General features: G+C 46.5%; 3 protein-coding genes across 3 annotated transcripts; 2 read left to right on the plus strand and 1 right to left on the minus strand.

Moving 5' to 3' along the window:
- The first annotated feature begins 37 nt into the window (after positions 1-37).
- Positions 38-5736, plus strand: btbd3a (BTB (POZ) domain containing 3a). The gene is made up of 5 exons (XM_026169485.1): positions 38-328; positions 651-872; positions 1183-1273; positions 3308-3426; positions 3507-5736. Exons 2-5 carry the CDS (start codon positions 733-735, stop codon positions 4537-4539), a joined length of 1383 nt encoding a protein of 460 aa, XP_026025270.1. The 5' UTR covers positions 38-328; positions 651-732; the 3' UTR covers positions 4540-5736.
- A 2181-nt stretch (positions 5737-7917) lies between these two features.
- Positions 7918-12807, plus strand: acaa1 (acetyl-CoA acyltransferase 1). The gene is made up of 12 exons (XM_026169487.1): positions 7918-8248; positions 8796-8889; positions 8978-9035; positions 9105-9184; positions 9261-9303; positions 9921-10019; positions 10369-10449; positions 10732-10922; positions 10995-11174; positions 11390-11445; positions 12173-12318; positions 12400-12807. The coding sequence occupies exons 1-12, from the start codon at positions 8063-8065 to the stop codon at positions 12473-12475; spliced, it is 1290 nt and encodes a 429-aa protein (XP_026025272.1). The 5' UTR covers positions 7918-8062; the 3' UTR covers positions 12476-12807.
- A 4814-nt stretch (positions 12808-17621) lies between these two features.
- On the minus strand, positions 17622-20511 carry LOC113023461 (zinc finger BED domain-containing protein 1-like). The gene is made up of 3 exons (XM_026169474.1): positions 18966-20511; positions 18537-18789; positions 17622-18370 (listed from the first exon to the last, which is right to left on the minus strand). The coding sequence occupies exons 1-3, from the start codon at positions 20081-20083 to the stop codon at positions 17954-17956; spliced, it is 1788 nt and encodes a 595-aa protein (XP_026025259.1). The 5' UTR covers positions 20084-20511; the 3' UTR covers positions 17622-17953.
- Between the last annotated feature and the right edge of the window lie 1581 nt (positions 20512-22092).

The raw sequence follows: 22092 nt of genomic DNA on the forward strand, positions 1-22092 counted from the left end.
TATTGACCAGACTCTGTAGTTAGACTGGCTATCAATTATTTTTATTATTTTATGTAATAAATATTAACAGTTTTAAGCTGCTTGTTGAAGGTTTAGAAACCAGGTTTTTAAGCAGCGCTGGTCCGCCAGGTGGCGCTGATTCGCCTTCAGGCTGGATTCCCAAACGGAAACGAAGAAGCCTCTGTGTGGCGCTGCTGCGCTCTGATTGGCTGACAGGCCTGCGGCTCCTGCAGGGAAACAAGAGCTGCTCCGCTAAACGCACAAAAAAAGCAACACACCGTGTTTTATGAGGAGGAAATAATTGAAAGCACATCTGTGCGGCTTTACGGTGAGTGTTAACGCACCGATTTAACAAACGGCTGAAGTTTAGAAGCGAAATGAACTTTTTAAAGTGGCAAATAACTCAGTTAGCTTAGCATAAACCTGCTAACAAACGGAACACGTTTATAAGATGAGTTTTTATTTTGGACTCCGGGGTCGGGCTGCCTGCTCACACCGGTTCGGGCTTTTACTGCTGCAGATTTGTCATTTGTTGTCGCTTTTATTGAAACACTTGGTGAAAGTATCGAGATGTGTTTGGCTGTGCTAATGTTAGCTCCGCGCAGCTAAAATCCTGCGGGTTTTAAGCAGACTCTGGTTTCTCTTCCCAGCGCTCCTCTTCTCCTCTCCGGCCTCCAGTGGCACCGGCTCCCCGGGCTGCCATGAGCGGGTTCGCGGTCTGACTGCAGGACGATGGCTGCGGAGCTGTTTCCCACCAAGAAGCTGGTCCCGGCCGCCTCCGTGCAGCAGTACCAGCAGCAGAACCTCACCAACAACAACACCAGCATCACCAGCTGTAACTGGCAGGGCCTGTACCCCACCATCAGAGAGAGGTGGGTGTGTGGAGGAGGCCGAGATCCAGCACTAGAGAGAAAGGATTAAAATTCTCTCCGAAAAAGCCAGCAGCGGAATTTAAAAAGCAAAAGACTTTTTAAAAATTACTTTAAAATGCTCGGCTGCAAGAATGTGAGAGCCCCGAGAACGGGTCCTGGATGTTTAGTTCACCCTCAATCATCATGCAGCTTTCTCAGACACACATCCAGCATTTCTGTATTTGAAAGATGAGTTTGCAGGTCTGACAGGTTGCTCCTGCTTTGGTGTCTTTTCATTAAGCAAACCCTCAAAACTGCTGTGTTCTTATAGGAATTCAGTCATGTTCAACAATGAGATGATGGCAGATGTTCACTTTGTCGTGGGACCACCGGGGGGGACGCAGCGGGTGCCCGGACACAAGGTAACGCAAACACTCGACAGTTTCAGAGCACAGAAGATTCTGCTCAGCACTCACAACCAGCTCGCTCCTCAGGCAGCTTTATCAACTCTAATGCTTTCAGCTGAGTCTCTGCAAACGTTAGGACATCACCGCCTGAAGGTCAGAAATACAGTGAGGAGCACAGACTGGTCTCAGTAAGATCTCAGAGCAGGCTGAATAAGGACATCTGTGGTCACATGATTCTAGCTAAAGACTCAGCTGATTTCTGAACACTGGAGCGATCAGTAGTTAATGAAAGGCTGTCGCGGTTTAGCAGAAACCATGTTCGCATGGAGCTGACTATAAAACCAGAATATCACAGCAACACAATAACAACAAACAGCTTCAAGGAGGTTCGGGAAAGAATGGCTGCAAAAGAAGACAAAATATTCATTCACAAATGTCCAGACCATATGAAAAAACAAGTCCTTTAACATGCGTTGGGTCATTAACCCACTGAACCAGGTTAAGAGTCCGTTAAAGCGAGGAAGTCTTTAGCAAAGGGGTCATCCTTACAGCAACTGTGTATGATAAAATCACCGACAATGAGAACACAACCAAATTTAAAAAGAACCGAACCTAGGAGATCAGCAAAGTCCGTGATAAAACATTTGCTATATTTAGGCAGTCGGTAAACCACCACGCAGAGTGTGGTCGTGGATGCAGTCATCTCCGAGGCTACGCCGCCACTCCTACCAGTAATCCTTGGTGAGCTAAAAGCGACACAATCCGATGGAAGAAGATCGGAAAAAAGGATGAGCTCACCAGGACAAATCCAGGTTTCAGTCAGGAATAAAGCATCAATCCCGTTAGTGGAGAGGAAGTCGTTTAAGAGAAAGGTCTTATTGACCAGCGACCTGACATTGAGCAATGCCATCCGTATCCTAGGGGCTAAATCGCCACGGGTGGTGCGTCGTAGGACACTTAGGTTGCTTCAGCAAAATCCGCGTTGGAGCGATGTTATCCAAACCCCAGCAGGAAAACATGCCACAGGAAGGGAAGGGTAAGCTTCATGGTCAGCCGAGCAGATCGAACGGTGGGTGAGCAACTTAGCATCAGAGCGCTCCTGCAAGGAGGGAAAGAAGATCAAATGTCCAGGCTGGCATGTGGGTAGCCAGTGGCTCTGGCTTCAAAGTAGACCCTGAGGCGAACGCGACGGCCGCTCCTTCTACCGCGTTTCCTGTAGCGTTTCTTGGTTAGGAAGAGGTAGGTGGAAGAAGCCGGTCGGAGGGTCCGGTCAGGGCGGGCTGGCGTCGCCCAGATTCCAGCAAGGATCAGCCCGCGACGAATGGGAGAGTCTTAAATTTAAAAGTGTTTGCCTGTCGTATGTAATCAGTGCTCAGCCATTAGATGAGCATACAACTAAAAGGATCAAAAATACAATGCCACGGTCCATAAAAGAGCGTAGAACAGATACAGCCTTGATCTGCATGTGAACACCAGGCTGTGTCAAATCACTCAGTGAACAGTTTGTCTGTAATCAGAATGTAGAGCATTGCGTCAGTGGCCGGAGATCAGGGCATCTATGAATTAAAGTTTGGTTTGATTTCTGACTGCATGCTAAAGTATCCGTGGGCAACATACCAAGCTTCTCCCCGAAGCATCCGTCAGAGTGTAAATGTTAGCTAGAAAGCACTTAAGAGGGGGGAGGGTGAATGTTGTATAAAGCGCTTTGAGTTCTGCGCTTTAACCAGATCTAGCATCACTGGCTCCAGTGTTTACTCGCCATAAGCCTTCAGCTGCTCCACGCCTCGTGTCTGAAACTCGCCACCACTTCACCCCCGTCAGCTAGACTCAGTTTAAATCTCAGCACATCAGCATCATGTTTTTTGTTATTCCTGGAAGTTTATAATATTGTTTTTATTGGTAATTAAAGTAACCACGAGTGTTGTGAAAGGATATAAAATGCAGTTGTGGTTCTCCTGTTCTTTGAGCTTTGATAATCTCAGGGCGTCGTTGTGTTCAAAGTGTAACTCTCGACTCTGACATCGTCCTCGTTGTTCTCTGTTCTGGCAGTACGTCCTGGCTGTCGGCAGCTCCGTCTTCCACGCCATGTTCTACGGCGACCTGGCCGAGGATCAGGACGAGATCCGCATCCCCGACGTAGAACCACCGTCCTTCCTCGCCATGTTGAAGTGCGTCAACCTTTGATTTTGTTTACCTCGTTACACAAACACCTGACCGCTCACCCACAACCGTGCCTTTGCCTCCGCAGGTACATCTACTGCGATGAGATCGACCTTTGCGCCGACACGGTGCTCGCCACCCTCTATGCTGCCAAGAAGTACATCGTACCTCATCTGGCACGAGCCTGCGTCAACTTCCTGGAGACCAGCCTGAGTGCAAAGAACGCCTGCGTGCTGCTGTCGCAGAGCTGCTTGTTCGAGGAACCCGACCTGACGCAGCGCTGCTGGGAGGTGATCGACGCGCAGGCCGAGCTCGCGCTGCGCTCTGAGGGTTTTTGCGACATCGACGTCCAGACGCTGGAGAGCATCCTGCGGCGGGAAACGCTCAACGCCAAAGAGATGGTGGTGTTCGAGGCGGCGCTGAACTGGGCCGAGGCCGAGTGTCAGAGGCAGGATTTGCCGCCAACCATCGAGAACAAGCGCCTGGTGCTGGGTAAGGCCATCTACCTGATCCGCATCCCCGCCATGGCGCTGGAGGACTTTGCCAACGGGGCGGCGCAGTCTGGCGTGCTCACGCTCAACGAGACCAATGACATCTTCCTGTGGTACACCGCGGCCAACAAGCCCGATCTGCTGTTCTGCACCAAACCGCGTAAAGGCCTGTCGCCGCAACGCTGCCACCGCTTCCAGTCTTGCGCTTACAGGAGCAACCAGTGGCGGTACCGAGGTCGCTGCGACAGCATCCAGTTCGCGGTCGACAAGCGCGTCTTCATCGCCGGCTTCGGCCTGTACGGCTCCAGCTGCGGCTCGGCCGAATATAACGCCAAGATTGAGCTGAAGCGCCAGGGCGTACCGATGGCCCAGCGCATCATCAAGTACTTCTCCGACGGCTCGAGCAGCACCTTCCCCGTGTCGTTCGAGTACCCGGTGCAGATCGAGCCGGACACTTTCTACACCGCCAGCGTGGTGCTGGACGGCAACGAGCTGAGCTACTTCGGCCAGGAGGGCATGACCGAGGTGCAGTGTGGGAAAGTGACCTTCCAGTTCCAGTGCTCCTCCGACAGCACCAACGGCACTGGCGTGCAGGGAGGCCAGATCCCCGAGCTCATCTTCTACGCCTGACGGGCGGAACGGAGGGCGCCGCAGAGATTCCTGCTTCACTGCCATGTTGACTTTAAAACTGTGGAGTTCTCAGGAAGTTACCGAAGGAAAGACGGACTCGCTGAGCCTCAAAGACGGAACAACGACGACTCGATGGAAACGTGAAGAAACAAGAAGACGTCCCTCCAACGCTGCCTGTGTTCATCGTCTCCGTTATGTAGGAGTTGGAAGAAAAGACGATGGCTTCAGGTTGGTCGGGACTACTTTCAGTGGCAGATTAATCCACAGCTGTCAGCAGACATCACACTACAAACACCTGTGCAATCCTGTCTGAAAGCCCCGTTTAAAGGTCTTGTGTTAGTCTGTTCAGTCCACAGAACCACAGAGGACTTCCACAAGCTGTCGATCATATCTATTGATTAAACACTAAAACTACAATCAATCAGATATTCAGGTCACCAGATAAAAGCAAGTACAGACGAGTGTGTTTGCTTTTAAAAGCCACTGAGATGATCGAACACATCTTTTATTACTCACGGTGGACGTTAACCAGATAATTAAAGAGACACAAGCAGTGATTTGACTTTGTGTGGCTGCAGTCTGAATGTGAACATCAGCTCTGAAGCAGGAGGACAATATGTTCCCTGTAGTCTGATTCAGCTGTTTGTGGGAGTTTTTCCTCTGAGCTCTGTCACGGCTGTCAGGATATTTCGCTCTCTGATCTGGTTCCTGAGCGTTTGATATAAACGTTCACCAGCTCAGCGCCGCGCGACTTTAAAATCCTGAAATTCTGCTCCAGATGTTTTCACCTGAACTGTTTCTCTGTTCCACCCTCACGTTCTTGGGAAGCTTTATTACGGTTCAGGTCTCACTGCACCCTCTTGTGGTGCCGAGTGGTATTACACGACAGCCCTGTTTGAGCTTCAGCACAGCTGTGTTGGCCTCAGTCACAGCATCTGTTCGTTTCTGCTGAACGCTTTGTTCGTTTTAGGTTTTAAACTTTGTTTTTAAACACAGGAATTTCCAATAATACCTTTTGGTGCAAACGTGCCATAAATAAATAAATAAATAAAGCAGCCCACAAATGCAACTGTTTTATTTTGGTTGGTCAGACGGTTTCTTCTCCTGGAGCAGAGCTTTAAGATTTTTCAGGAACTTGGGGACTTCTTGGGGCGATCGTGGCTCAAGAGTTGGGAGTTCGTCTTGTAATCGGAAGGTTGTCGGTTCGAGCCCCGGCTTGGACAGTCTCGGTCGTTGTGTCCTTGGGTGAGACACTTCACCCGTTGCCTACTGGTGGTGGTCAGAGGGCCCGGTGGCGCCAGTGTCCGGCAGCCTCGCCTCTGTCAGTGCGCCCCAGGGTGGCTGTGGCTACAATGTAGCTGCCATCACCAGTGTATGAATGGGTGGATGACTGGATGTGTAAAGCGCTTTGGGGGCCTTAGGGACTAGTAAAGCGCTATATAAATACAGGCCATTTACCATTCTTCCAAACATAAACTGGGAGGACTGGGCGAGCAGCGTCTCTGAAGGTTTTCAGTTTGTTGCCTTAAAGAAAACATTTGAATTTAATAAAATTTGTAAAAGTGAGATTCTTAAACATTCCTGCTGTTGATGAAGGAATCAAAGTTTTATTTTAGTTTGTGTTCGTGGACGGTTCATCACATTCCTGATTTTCTGTTTCTGATTTGTTTGAAGCAATTAAAAGGACGTTTCACTGAAATGTTCCTGTGATTTTTAACTCTATTTAAGTTTGTAGTTTAAAATCCTCGGGCTCTTACTTTGAAAATCACATGTGTACCTATGTTATCCTAGATTTTTGTTGAAGGTGTGTAAATGGATTTCTGTGACAGACACTACTCGTCTTCCTCTTTTTCTTTGTGTAATCTGAAAAATTACTTTTTTTTTTTTTTTTTTGATCGTAGACGAAGACATAGTTTGTTTGTTTGTTTGTTTGTTTGTTTCCTGTCGTCTGTTTCAGCCAGAATGTGCAGTGAGTCGGCGGCCTTATCGATGTGTTACTGTGACACATTTGGAAATAAAAGGTTTGATGGATTTTTCTCTGAGTCTCAGTTTTTGTCTCACACTGAAAAAAATCCCATCTGAACGTTTCAGAGGGAAGAAATGATTCCAGCGAGTCTGTGAATGAAAAATGTAATAAATTCACATAAAAATGGAATTTTACTGCATTTCCATTAACTTTGATTTGATAAACGAATCAAACCAAAGTTTGTGCGAGAAAGCACAAATGAAATTTGAAGTAAGAAAAATGTTTTCTGATTAAATAAATTATGAAAACATTTCATTCGTAGTTTACTTTTTATCAAATATTTTCTGGTAACTTTCAGGCAGGAAAAGGAGGTCATGAAATCCAAACTTTGAAAGAAAGAATCCAGTTTATTTCACATGATTACAGATTACAAACATCAACATAACAGCTTCAAATTCTGACATTTTTCCAAAATGTTTGGGAAACGAGAAAAACAAAAACTTCATTAAAAATTACAAACGTAAAGAGTAAAAATGGTTAAATACTGAATGAAATCATAAATAATCTGACCTTTGGCTCAATGTGAATGAACAAAGATTTACCCTCAATGTTTCTACATATAATAACGTGTTCTAACTTATAATAACGCTTTTCTGTCACCTGGTGAAATATGCTGACGACACAGTTCTCCTGTCACTGCTGTCAGGCCCTCACAGCACCACGAGTTTGTAGAGAGGTGTGACAGCTCCAAACTTGAATGTGAGCAAAACCAAAGAGAGGCGTCGCCCAGAGGGGAGGCATTGAAATGCGGTGGTGACCTTCTCCAGCAGGCAGATGGATCTGGCTGCTTCAGTCACGGGAAGCCAGTGGAGGTAGCTGAGGAGCACAAATACCTGCGAACCATCTTTGACAACCTCCTGAGATTCTCTGCCAACACAGAGGAGATTCTCAGGAGGTGCCACCAACGGCTACACCTCCTTAGGAAACTCAACTCCTTTGGAGTCAGCACAGCCATCATCATGACTTTTTACGATGCCTTCCAGGGAAGCATCATGACCTTCTCCATCAGCCTTCATACAGGAACAGACTGCAGCACACTGCATCAGCGTGCTCTACAGTCATCAGCCTGTCAGAACTGACAGGTTTTCAGCCAACAGGCCTCAGACAGGCAGCCAAAATCATCAACGACCCCTCTCACATTCTTCTCCCCGCATTTCAATGCTCCCCTCTGGGCGACGCCTCCGCTGCATTTCCTGCAGGACCGAGAGGAGGAGGAGCGCCACCTTTGTTATTATCTCACTCTTATTGCCTGTTTATGCCCTGGCCTTATCCTCATCGACATGCTGCTCTGTCGTATCTTAATTGGGGATAATTAAAATTTTCTGATTCTTTTCGTCTGACCTGATAAATCCGCTGCATGCGCGCGCACTGTTTGTCCCTCCGCTCCTCCCGTCCTGGCTTTACGAACCCGGATGTTGTTGGAGCGGACTCTGGGTTCAGAGTCCAGTCTGGAGTCGAACTCCGCTCCGCGAGTCTCCTCTCAGCTCCTCCGCCGTCATGCACAGGCTGAAGATCATTTCCGGACACCTGCCTCCCGGCGGCTCGTCGAACTTCAGGCGGGACTTACGGAGGTCGGACTGCGGCTCGGCGACAGCGGCGAGCAGTCGCAGCTCCCCGGAGGACGTGGTGGTGGTTCACGGCCGCAGGACCGCGATCGGAAAGGCCAAAAGGGGAGGCTTTAAGGTGAGTGCAGGTTACCTGCCAACTGTGGCGAAGGTGAGGCCAGAAAACCACGAAGTTTGCTTTACGGCCGTTTTTACGGTGATTTTCACTGGTTTTAAGCTGCAGTTCCGAGGAAACTTAATATGACGCCCAGTTAAGTCTCTTTATCATTAATCTTACTTTTTATTTCAGATTCTTTTCTTTAGACGCGCTTTATTTAAGCAGGCGGCTTTAGGCTCAGAGCAGCTGTTGTTTGATCAGTTTTCTATTTAGAAACAAAGTTTACATGGATGTAAATACAAAGAAAATTCTCACAACAGTGTTTTATATATAAATTATTTGAATGTGTTGTTTGATATCACGCAGATTATTTTCTGTGAGGCTGACAGCGTGTGGTCAGGATGACCTTTGACCTCCAGTCACAGCGCCTCACTTTATTAATATTTTTAAGGTTGAAATTCGGGCTCAAAGTTTAAACGTGTTTTGCTGTGGTGGGCGCTGTGGGATCTTTATTTATTTTCTGCTTTGCTGTGAATAAAGTTCTGTTTAACTCTTTCCGCACCTCCAGGACACCACGCCTGACGAGCTGCTGAGCGCCGTGATGTCGGCCGTGCTGAAGGACGTCGGACTGTCGCCTGAGCGGCTGGGAGACGTCTGTGTGGGTGAGGCTTTGTCCTTCGCGTCTGCTCTGATGTGTCGGCTGACTCACCTGTCTGCAGGTAGGTGAAGATGTAACCTCTGTCTGTTCAGGTAACGTGCTCCAGCCCGGCGCCGGCGCACTGATGGCCCGAGTGGCTCACTTCCTCAGGTGAGTCTGACGCCTCTGACACTCTCCTGCTGTTTGTCTGCGCTCCTCACCGCTCCGTCCTCCTTTCAGCGGCTTCCCTGAGTCGGTGCCCGTCTACACGGTGAACCGGCAGTGCTCCTCCGGCCTGCAGGCGCTCTTTAACGTAGCAGGTAACGCCGCCGTGCTCCCACTAACCCAACCGCCCGGTTTTTACCCGAATGACCGAATTCTGACCCGTGTGTGCAGGAGCCATCAGGAGCAGAGCCATCGACCTCGGCCTCGCCTGCGGGTGGGTTTAACACTCGATCCAGATGTTGTTAAAAAATTGCTCAAGTAAAGCTGAGAGTTTTAAACATGAAGAATATTTTTCATGTAAACAGGTGAAGTTTAATTTTTTTAAATAAACACACATAATGAACTATTTTACTTTTCTTAGCTAATTTATGACATGTACTATGCCATCGATGTACGGAGGCCCAGTTCTGCCAATAATTACCTCATAATTCATTAAAATGTTTATTATAAACAGTGAGTGAGTAGATGGTCGTGGTTTTAAAAAGTCCAAATCTGTTTTCTTCCTCTAAAAATTCTTATTTGAAATAAAATTAAGGAGTCAGGAAAATTACAGGTTAGACACAAACAGTTAATTTAGATCTCTTTGAACTTTAATCTGACACAATAATAATAATAATAATAATAATATCTGAATTTATAAAAAGTCACATTTGATTTAAAAACTAAACATAAATTGATCAAAAGTACATTAAAGTGGACATACCATAATAATCCTGAGCAGATCACAGTCATGGTCATACACTGGGATTAAGCTCCTATGGCAGCGTGTGGACATGTTAACCGTTTTTATGACACACTGACAGAAGTGATGCGTTTCCTGTTTGTTTGCAGCGTGGAGAGCATGTCGCTGCGAGGGATCGGTAACCCGGGCGACCTGAGCTCCAGGCTGATGGACAACGACAAAGCCAGAGACTGCATCATTCCCATGGGGTGAGACGCTTTATAATTCCAGATGTTGTTTATGATCGTCGACGCGCCGAGCATCGGCGAATCAGATTGTAGATCCTGTCCAGCTGAAAGGAGGACGTTTCATAATTTATTGTTCCTGATTTCGCTGATAAACACTAATTATTCTCACACAGTGCTGCATGTGTGAGCAGACGTTCTGATCATAACCAGCTGCAGAATTTATCCTGAAGTGATTCAAAAATGAGTCGCATCACTCCTGACAGGCGTCATTTTGTTGGTTACCGTCTATAAAAAGCTGAAATATGACTCCCAGCTGAAATGTTAACGGTTATTTTTGTCTTAACTGAGACGTGTCGTGTTTGTTCTGCAGCATCACGTCGGAGAACGTGGCAGAGAGGTTTGGCGTCTCCAGAGAGACGCAGGACGCCTTCGCGCTCCGCTCCCAGCAGAAGTAAGAACGTCTCAGCAACACGCAAGAATCTCCTGCTCCATATTTTCACTCCGCGCGTGACATAAATAATCCGCTTGGTCCATCCCCACTTTAAGGCCAGCCCCCTTTAACTTTCCTCTGATTGGCTGCCTGGAAGCTTCTGTCCCCTCTTCTGTGACATCACAGAGATGCAAGAGCAGAAAAAACTTGAGTGTTTAGAGCAGCCAAGTCAAACAAACTGACGCATGTTTAGGATTGTTTCTGTTTCCATTGCAACCAAATCCCGGTCCTTCCTCCACACAGTGCGGCGCGGGCGCAGAGGGCGGGTCTGTTCGACCACGAGATCGTCCCCGTTACCACCAAGTTTGTGGACGACGAGGGCAAAGAGCGTCAGGTGACGGTCAGCAGAGACGAGGGCGTGAGACCGGGGACGACGCTGGAGGGGCTCGCCAAACTGCGGCCGGCCTTCAAGCCCGACGGCAGCACCACAGCAGGTCAGAGTGCGGGCGGGGCCGCAGAATGAATCTCGCTCGGCCGTCAGGAGCTCACGTGCTCGTTTGTCTCAGGTAACTCCAGCCAGGTGAGCGACGGCGCGGCGGCCGTCCTGATCGGTCGCAGGTCTGCGGTCGAGGCGCTGGGTCTCCCGGTGCTGGGGGTCCTGAGGGCCAGCGCGGTGGTGGGCGTCCCTCCTGATGTGATGGGCATCGGACCGGCGTACGCCATCCCGGCAGCGCTGCAGCAGGCAGGTAGGAAGTGTTTGTACGCCGACGTGTCCTCCTCCGACTTCAGATTAAGATTCATGAAAGACGTAATTAACCCAGAGATCTTTGTTCCAGTATCGTTAGCATGTTTCCTACAGGTTCCTGCCTCCTCCTAAAGCTGGGAGGCGGGGCTTAGCTCACCCGTGAACGTGGAGGAAAGTGTGAGTTTGTCCAACATGTCTGAGTTCTTCTCTCTGCAGGACTCTCTGTGGCGGATATCGATGTGTTTGAAATTAACGAGGCCTTTGCAAGTCAGGTGAGTTCAGAGACGACGTATCGCTTCAGGCAGGTAGCTACTCTCTCCAAACGAACACTCCTGCCAGCAGGGGGCAGCATGTGAGTCTATGTGTGTGTGTGTATAAACTCAATCCCTTTTTTAGTCTTATTGACGGGTCGCACACTGGCGTGGTGGGCAGCACGGTTGCACCACAGCGAGAAGGCGGGGCCTCTCCGTGTGGAGTCTCTGTCTGTGGGGGTTCTCTCCGGCTTCCTCCCACAGTCCAAACAGTCAGTGGGGTTAACTGGTGATTCTAAATTGCCCATAGGTGTGCGTGTGAATGGTTGTTTGTCTCTCTGTGTTGGTGGTGGATTGGCCACCTGTCCAGGGTGACCCCGCCTCTTGCCCTATGGTAGCTTGGATAGGCTGTTAAGGATACGTGGAAGAGAATGGATGGATGGTCTTACTGACCAATCAGAGTCAAGCATGATAACATTGTTTTTAAATAAATATCACAGTGACTCTGTGCGCCACCTTGTGGTACAGTGTTGCAGTACGGCCCGAGTTCAGCTTCAGTCAGTATCTCTTTAACACAGTACAGATAAAGTATGAAGTCATCAAAGCGTTTCCACATGCAGGAATTTACCCTTTGACCTCTCAGTCTCCAGACTTTGTTCATTTGCTTTTGTCTTTTTAAATAAAGATTATCACTTTAACCTTTGGCCTCCACCTCTGTCTCGCTGCTGGTGGTGGCGTTTCCTCTCAGGCGGTGTACAGCGTGGAGAAGCTGGGGATCCCGCCGGAGAAGGTGAATCCGAACGGTGGCGCCATCGCTCTGGGTCACCCTCTGGGCTGCACCGGCGCCCGGCAGGTGGTGACGCTGCTCAACGAGCTCAAACGCAGAGGCAGGAGGTCGGTGTCGACGGTCACGCGTTCGCCTCCTCGTACGTTTGAAAACGTGTTCTCACTGTCGCCCTCTTGTGTTCCCCGCAGGGCGTACGGCGTTGTGTCCATGTGCATCGGGACCGGGATGGGAGCTGCCGCCGTCTTTGAATACCCCGGAGCGTAGCTGCTCAGACTGACCCGTCGCCTGAAACGCATCGATCAGTCGAGGCCCGTCACGTGACCAATGGAGTCGCTTCTGTCTCGGTCGCCCTTCATGTTAAACTGTTGGAACATTTCTAACTGCAGCTGATTCCGTGCCTTTGTTTCCTGATCATTGATCATTGATAAATCAGCAAAGATCAATAACTCACATTTACTTCCTGCTAGCTGAGCTGCTCAGCACGACTGTGACATTCAGAGCTGCATCAGGTTCAGGTGTCTCGGTGACGCTCTGAAGGACCGATCCAAACCAGTGACTCTGCCTGTAATCTGTAAGAATAAAACATTTCCACATCACCTGATGTCTCTGAGGTCTCGACTGTTTAGACTTCACCGTCCCGTTTCGTGGTGTTCTCTTACCACCAGGGTGCGCCGTTAGTGAAACGTCACAGTTTTCACACTGAAGCATCATGGAGGTCTCGTGTTTATTCTCACCACCTCTGAGGTGGATGTGATCAGCCTGGGAGGAGCAGGTAACTTGGCAACGACGGGCATGTCCTAGCAGCGTGACTCTGAAGTGCTGGACTGTTTGTAGGTTTTCTCCCCAACAAACAACAATGTCGACGAAACGTTTTGCGCCATCAAAGGCAGCTGTGCAGCAGCACCTGAAAGGCAGAGGACGATGCTAACCATCGCACAAAAAGTTGGACTTCTCGCCATGCTAAGGGAAGGTAGAAGTTACTGTTCTTGCTTCCTCTACTTCCGTACCGTTGATTCGTTAATGTTGAATTCTCTGCAGCTGCTCTACTCTCGTGTTCTGGACCTGAAAACAGGGTTTGACCTTTGGTTTCATCCTATAATACTGGACTCATTTTTCTACGTAGGTTTGAACTTTGAGAGTTTAAACAAGAAAGAAAAGTGTGACAATGTTCACGCCTGTCTGAGAAAAGAGTATAAAGTGTGCAGTGAGGGGGTTTGACAGCCTTAAAACATCTATAATCATTGTAAAAAATAAAGTTGGCTACTTCGCGGATTTCACCTATCGCGGCTTATTTTTGGAGCGTAACTCCTGCGATAAACGAGGGACCGCTGTACCACCCTACCAAGTCTCTTGCCCTTTGACCCCCAAATTTTCTTGATCCGTCTCTGTCTTGAAAGAGTAGTTGTCAAACAGCTAACAGATCATCTGCAGAGGAATGGCTTATTTGAAGAGTTTCAGTCAGGTTTCAGAGCCCAGCACAGAAACTGCATTGCTGTCATCTCCCTTCTGATGTCTTAGTTCTTCGCTGCGACTCTCTGCGATCCGGTTTCTAGGGCCGCCCTTTTCCCTTCCAGCTACAATATCCCCGTTTCCCAGTAATCTCTGCTGTTCAATAAAAACTCTTGTAAATATTTACACAGTGTGTTTGTGTCCACGCTTTGTGCGAACCTGAGGTTCATGACAGGATGATGGACCTGCTCGGCAGGAGAAAAACAGGAAGACACCGGCTTTATTTTGTCCAAAGTAAATGAAGATCCTCACCTGTCTGTGGCAGGAAGGCTAACTGTAATGCTCGTTTCTCAAAGGATAAAATAAGTTGATTTAATCACAGCTTTGACTCGCACTGCATTTGTTGGACAGAGGGGAAAGAAAGTTGTAATCCTTCACAGTAAAACCTGACGGTCCTTGTGCTCGGCCCCTCCCACAAACCTGCAATGCGACTGCTTCCACGTCAGAATCCAGAAATGAAACTGAGTGAGAGCTGCAGCTGAAACAAGAGCATTAAACTGTCTCAACAACACAGCAGAGCTTCTGTCCGACAGTGGTGAGTACAGATGACACGTTTTAGAGTCCAAACCAAATGTGACTTCCTGTCTATGTGGCAGGAAATCCAACTGTAAACATGTTCCTTCTCCGAAGGATAAAATAAGTGTTCATTCGACGGCATTTGCTGAACAGAGAAAAAGAAGTTTATCGTAAAAATGTTCCTCTGTGATCACAGTGCCTGAGAGGCTCCCCACTTTAACATCAAACAAATAAATTAAATCAAAGAATCTAACTAAATCTTTATCTTGTTGCTTTGCCAGGGCGTGTCCCACTTTTGCTCCTTGTTAATAAGTATAAACCATAAAATTATAAATGAGAAGGAAAGAAGCTCTGTGAAAAAGCTACAGTCAAGTCCTGTTTGTCTCTAAACAGGTTTGAGCTCAGACAAATCTGAATCTCTTCACAGGAACATCAAACTCAGTTCATCACATTCATTTTCACACAGCAGAGCTTCTGTCAAACACGGGTGAGTACAGATGATCACGCTTCCTGTTTCTACACAAATCTTCTGCGACACGGGCGGTTGCCCGGGGCGGCATCGTGTCGGGGGGCGGCATCACGGGCATCGGCTAAAAAAAAAAAAAATGCTTGTACTCCTGCTGCCCCGACATCAGCCCGCGCATATCGGGAATGTCACAGGCACCGATCGGTTTTCTGTCGCCCATTTGCTGGGAGTAAGGGCGCCCTCCGTTTGCGAGCTGCGCCTGCTGCTTGCGGCGCAGAGAGGAGAGGGCGGGGCGGCGGGGGCTTCTCTGGCTGGCTGGAGCAGCGTCTAATAACCAACTCACAAAATAAAACAACATAAAAACAAACCAACAAACACGAAAACACCAGACATCATGATACAGAGCCCTCGGTGCGCCTGCGCGCTGCTGAAGTCAAAGTAAACTTTATTGTCATCTCCGCTACAGACAGTCCAGCATATAGAGAGACGAGACGACGAGGCTCCAGTTACAGCAGTGCAAGTAAACAAACAATAAATATCAGAAGAGTAAGAAAATAAATCTACACTTTAGGACTCGGGGTAAAGGATCAATAACAATTTAAAATTTACAGTTTGATGATTTAAAGTCTCACACACAACCTGTCGAAAGGGGCGGGGCCAGCTGCTTCCAAATAGAGCACATTTCATTCATAATGTTGTAAATCCAAGCCCATCATGTATTCATGATTTGAATCCTGGGTTGTGTGAAATCCCAGAAATAAACCTTAGACAAAGTGAATCTGTGAACTGTGTGTTAGGTTATGTTGTGGTGATCCTCGGGTTGCGGGACTTGTGTTCATACTGGAGGGCAAAATGAAAACCAAGATGGACAAAAACAGTTCAAAGCCATCAGGAGGAGAAACGAGCGAAAGAATCAGGTAAGCAGATGTGTGATTGGATAATGGCAGGTCATCCTGAACCAATCAGAGTCAGAATACTTTATTAATCCCTGAGGAAAATATGTGGGTTACAGTTGCTCCAAGAAGAAATGGTAAAAATAGCAACAGTAACAGACTAAACTTCAAACAATACATTATGTTACAGATTTTAATATTAATTAGTCATTGTCAATTGTTGATTCATCCTGTTCTCATTGTATGAAGAATCCGTTTGCATACTATGCATAGTCTCTCTCTTTTCATATGTGTGTGTGTACAACAGTTTTATGTTAATGTATAATCCTTAATATGTTTTGTTTGTGTGTGTGTGTGTGGGGGGGGGGGGGGGTAGAGGGAGTGTTCGCCCAGGGCACCAAACAGGCTAGGACCGCCACTGCTTCAGCTGTTCATCCCTCCTTTTATGAGAATCCAAGGCTACGTTCACTCTGCAGGTCTTGATGCTCAATTCCGATTTTTTGATCAAATCCGATGTTTTTGTCTGCTCGTTCACACTACAAATAAAATGCGACAGCAAACGCGCTCTAGTGTGAACGCTCAAAGCGGCCGCATGCACAAAAGAAGACGTCACACACTGTTTAGTCCCAGAGCAACAGTATTGTTTGACTGATGGCCGTTAATATAAAGACTTCGGACTTCACGTTTCCCAATTTTTGCTTTAAGTTATTTTGTTATTTACATAATAATGTAAATAACCTAATAATGATCCTTATTACTGTTTAAGAGAGGAGCGCTGCTTCGAAGAATAGCTGCAGATTTCTGTCACAATCTGCAGATTATACAGAACAAACAAAATGTTTACGTTGTCTTCCCAACAGTTTCACTAACATCTACACTGGATGGCCAGGAGGCGTTCACGATGTCTTCTCCGGCGCTGATAATTGGCGTCTGTCTTGTGTCAGTGACGTAAAAGACGGATTTAATGCGACATAACCATCAAACAGCAGTCGCTTTCTGAAACATCAGATATGTATCGGATTCAGCACCACATACGAAAGTGACCCATGCAGGTCGGATTTGAAAATATCGGATTTGTGCCGTTCACACTGTCATAGCATGATCGGATAGATGGTCGCATAGGGTCAGAAAAATCGGATTTAATGCGCTTTCGCCTGCAGTGTGAACGTAGCCTAAATCAGTCAAATACATTTGAATTACTGGAGTCATGTTATAGTCAAATCTAAAAAAAAAAAACCTGGGTCACCAATAGGTGAACCGCAGTTGGAATATAGTCCCAGTCCCATTCTTAGAGGACCTGACCTGTTACTAGATTTGAATGGAGAGTTTCTATTTTACTCTGCACAACTTTTGTCATATTTACGGTATAGTTATTTTAATCTGCACCGCCTTATTTTTAGTCTATGTACACAGGAAGCACACAGACCAATCGCGTGCATTGAAGCTAATTCCATGTGGCGCTACTCAGCTTGTCACATAATTTATTCAAAGCGCATGTGGAAGAAAACTGCATGAAGACCAGATGCAGAAATCTGAAGAAGTCAGTCAAAGAAACAGAAGGGTTGAAGCTGAGAGGGTTCACGTGTGAAGTCTAGTTAAGGAAAAAGAAGAAAAGATGAAACTCAAACTACATCTTGTCATTATTTTTATAATAATAATAATAATGGATTGGATTGATATAGCGCTTTTCAAGGCACCCAAAGCGCTTTACAATGCCACTATTCATTCACTCTCGCATTCACACACTGGTGGAGGCAGCTACAGTTGTAGCCACAGCTGCCCTACCTGGGGCAGACTGACAGAGGTGAGGCTGCCATATCGCGCCATCGGCCCCTCTGGCCATCACCAGTGGTCAGAGGGGCCTAATTAGTAGTGCTGTCAAGAGATTAAAAAAAAATAGAGATTAATTAATTATGATTTTTAATTAATTGATCTAATTAATCTCTTTTTTAATCTCACCTAAAAATAGCTGAGGAAAGCCCTCAACTTATTGTGGCAGACCAAAAGACTGATATAACAAAGAAAGTGACTTTATAAAGTCATTTATTGTTTAACAAACGTTAAACAGATGCAACCATTTACATACTGTTGTATTCTTTTGTAAAATAAGTGGAAAAATAAATACAAATAAAATCAAATAAATTAAGTGCTGCAAGTTAGCACATCAGAGTTGCTCTTTTCTGAGCAATACAGCACTGAAATTCCTCTGCTTCAGATAATGAAAAATAAAACTGACATTGCAGTGCTGCAAGTTAGCACATCAAAGTATTCTTCCATCACAAAAAAAAGTGCTGAACATCAAGCAATCTATTCTAGTAGGCTACAAATGACACAGCAGCTATGCTGACCACATGTGTCTCATTTCTTCTTCCTCAGCCAGTCGCTAAGACACACCAGCCTGGTAACATTTTCTGGAAGCAAGGCTGCCCTTTTCTTTTGCACTATGTGGCCTGCAAGGCTAAAGAGTCTCTCACAGGGTACAGAGGTAGCTGGGGAGGCCAGGTACTTTTGTGCTAGGACTGACAGCTTTTCATAGACTCCTGAGTGAGCATACCACCACTGCAGGGGACAGTCATCAATACTGATGCTGGGTTCTGCTCTGTAGCGCTGCAGCTCTCCAGACTCAATTCCATCTTCTGAGTCAGAGTCAGACCCCAGAAGGAGTTCGCTCCTCCTCTTCTTCTGAGCTGGTCCATCATCCTCTGTGGAGGGCTGGAGACTATCTGCTCTTCTGGGCTCTGCTGCCTGGAGCATATTCTCCAGAATGGTCCACACCTGAATGAATGAATGAATGAATGAATGAATGATTGTGATTAAAACTAAGTGCTTTTTATTTTATTTTATTTAATCTTGTAAAGAACTTTGTGTTCCATATAATAAATAAAAGTTTGATTTGATAATGAATTGGACTCATTAGTCCAGCTTAACCTTATTGTCCTACCTGTTCCCTCTTTTCTCTTGGAAGACATTTCAAATCCTTAAACCGTGGATCCAATGCTGTGGCCACCTCGAACCATATCTCGTTGCCATTAGCTCGTCGTGCTGCCAGATCCTTCTGGAAGGCATTCTTGAACTTCACCACGTAGGCAGGATCATCATCAGTAATGTCCATGACACGGTACAGATGGCGAAAAGCAGGCAGCACTACAGAGCAAGAGACGTAGGCCTCACCACCCAGCAGCTCTGTCACATACCTGCAGAGGTGGAGAGGTTTGCTAAATAAACCTAGCTGGATTCATTTAAATCAAAGTGTAACTGATTTCCAATTTAATTGTCCTTAAAAGTTCCTTGTTATGTTCATTAATTTTGATTTTACACATGTAACAGTAGTTTATATAATTAAAATGGGAAGGTGTTTATTTGAACTTACTTGCATGGTTCAAGCAGGAGCTCCAGCCTCTGCAGTTTCGCCCACTCAGCTTCGGTTGGCAAGACCAACCTGTGGTTCTGTTGGTCCAACGTAGCCTGGACAGCCTCTCGGTTACATAGGAGGCGTGAGACCATTGCGAGAGTCGAGTTCCACCTGGTGGGTACATCCTGTATAAGTTGATCGCTCTTCTTTCCGAGTGCTACTTGTTGTTGGTTAAGTTCTGTGGTACTCGCAGGGCTTTGTTTAAAATGACCAACAATCTTGCGGCACTTTGCCAGTACACCGACAAAACCACTGCTATCGAGACATACCGTGATGGTCCTCTGGAGAATGTGAGCATTGCAGGCGATGTGCTCATATGGAAGTGCTCTCATAGCAGCCAGCATGTTTGCTGCGCTGTCTGTGCCAATGGTGGATATCTTGTTTTCAATACCCCAGTCATTTGCTACCTTGAGGAACTGTTCGGCGCATTTATCAGCAAAGTGCCTGGTTTCTGTTCTCATGACGGTCAGTGCAAATGAGTTGAGGTTCCACTCACTATCAATAAAGTGTCCAGTCACCCCAAAATAGCTGTGGTTGCCAGCTGAGGTCCAGTGATCTCCGGTTATAGCAACACAGTTGGGAGAATCCTCCGCCAAAATCTCAAGTTTGTTTTTCTTTTCGCCGTCGTACATTTTGCTGATTTTGGTCGTTACTGTAGTCCTGCACGGCGGCTTGTATGACGGGTCATTGGACGCAATTTGCAACACCTCTGTCAATCCTTCGTCCTCTACTATATTTATCGGCCTACAGTTCATCGCTATCCACTTGGCAATAACATTAGTCAGCCTGTCGGTCGCAGACTTGCTCATACGAGGGGTATTCTCTAGTTTTGTTTGGCGAAAAGCTTTGCTCTGGCTTGCTATATTGCTAACGTCTTCACTGCTAGCTGTTGCTGCACTCGCGGCTGGGTGCTTTGCGTTGAGGTGATAGGCCAAACTTGAGCTGCTTCGGTGGTAAGCAAACTCCTTCTTACACTCTAGGCAGACCACTTTACCTTTGTCAATGGTGCCGTCGGGGCGTTTATGAAATACAAATTTCCCGTTCATTGGGCCAACAACTCTCAGATGCGCCTCCATATCCACACTGTAAGCTAATCACCACTTCTCACCTTGACCTCACGACGTGACTCCACCCCCAACAAGTCAAGCACAAGGAGCCCAGCACATAAAAACGGATTTTATAACATAGCAACTCTCATACAAAATCAATGACGTCAAGAGATTAAAAATTAGATTAACGAGATTAAAAAACATAACGCGCTAAATAGCATTGTAATTAATTAATCGCAATTAACGCGATAATTTGACACCCCTACGCAAAATCATTCCACGGTGAAGCCAACCAAGTGAACAACACTCCAGGAGGTTGTACCGATATCCAAATCTACCATAAAGAGAAGACTGCATGAAAGTAAACACAGACAGTTCACTGCAAGGTGCAAGACACTCATACACAGGGATGGGTATTGATAAGATTTTCACGATTCCGATTCCATTTTCGATTCTGTTTAACGATTCGATTCTTTATCGATTCTTTTTAAAAAAGGAGAACACTAAGGTCGAGTAGCTTAGAACTTTGTTTTATATCTTCTCTTTGAACAAGGTAGAAATTTAGGAGTAACATGGCCTTACAAACCCAGCAGTGAGATCTTAAGAGATCCAGCCTACGGCTCTTCAATGGGGCGTCACAGGGTCCCCAGGAAAACAATTGTAAATGTAAAATAATAAAATAAATATTCTTCTGTAGCAATAACAAAGTATAACATAAATTATTCTGTAGCAATTACACAAGAATATCCAGTAATGTCCCTGCCTACAATTAAACACATTCACTTACATCTGCTGTGGCAAACGGGTGCAAGCCTTTGACCACAAACTGAGTCACTGCTCGGTGACATTCGTCTATCCTGGCCTGAAAGGAGACGCTGCCGGCAGACTGCAGCGAGAGCTGCCAGCATCTGAGCCAGACTCTGTCTCATCATGGTCACTAAATGCACAATAATGGCAGGTTTGTAATAAGGCAGATCGCGCTAACATAATATGCACTGTTAGTTGATTATTTACCTGCCGCATTAACGGGAGAGGACGTGCAAACGTTACTGCTGCTGCTGGGTTGAGATTCACGAGTCCGGAGCGGAATTAAAAACACGACATTCATTTAAGGTCATCGCGTGTTATTCGTAGTGTTTCCTTAAATGAAGCATCTACTTTGCAAGTATTGCAAGTTGCCCTGTTGTCATCCACTCTCGTAAAGTATAACCAAACTTTTGATCGTTTGAGCCGCCATGTTTCCTGTCAGGTAAATGACGCTCCGCAACGCGGTGACGTCATTCAGGGCGACTGGAATCGATAAGGGAATCGTTTGCAAAAATGGCAAACAATCCCAAGGAATTGAAACAGTGGGAACCGGTTCTTGTTGAGAACCGGTTCCCACTGTTTTCGATACCCATCCCTACTCATAAACCTCAAGAACAGAAAGGCTAGATAGGACTTTGCTAAAAAAGAAAACCTAAGAAAAGCCAGCACAGTTCTGCAAAAACACTTGTGTTTCCTGATGATGTGACACAGGCCTGAAGCAGCTGAGTGAATTCTGAGCTGTTTAGAGACAGACTGTCTGCTCACATCCAGCTAAATTGGAATAGACCATGTGCACGTTAGCATATGCTACTTCCGGTGCGGAAACTCCTGTGGGGAGCTGTGTTTCCGGTGTCCTATTCGCGCCTTGGTTACGGTCCAAAACAAGTTAAGCAAATGAATGAATCAAGCGGCGATTTACATTTCTATAGATGTCTCGGGCATTTACCCAATATATCTGTAAATGATGTTCATCGACTTGTCGATATTTTTCCCCCGCGCCTCAGAGCAAAAGAGAAAATGCATTCAAATGTTATATTTCTCAGCTGTCTCTCATTTATCGCGGGTGTTATGTTCTAAAAATAACCAGCGAGAGGTGAAATCAAGGAGCCAATTTTATTTTTTGATGGTGCAAAACGTTTGGTGGACATCGTGGACATACAGCACTGCACTTCAGTCACACTGCTAGCATCGATGCAGCGATTCTGTACAGGAGAGACGGAGGAGATCGT

The sequence above is a fragment of the Astatotilapia calliptera genome, chromosome 6, assembly GCF_900246225.1.
Source record: "Astatotilapia calliptera chromosome 6, fAstCal1.2, whole genome shotgun sequence".
NCBI lineage: Eukaryota > Metazoa > Chordata > Actinopteri > Cichliformes > Cichlidae > Astatotilapia > Astatotilapia calliptera.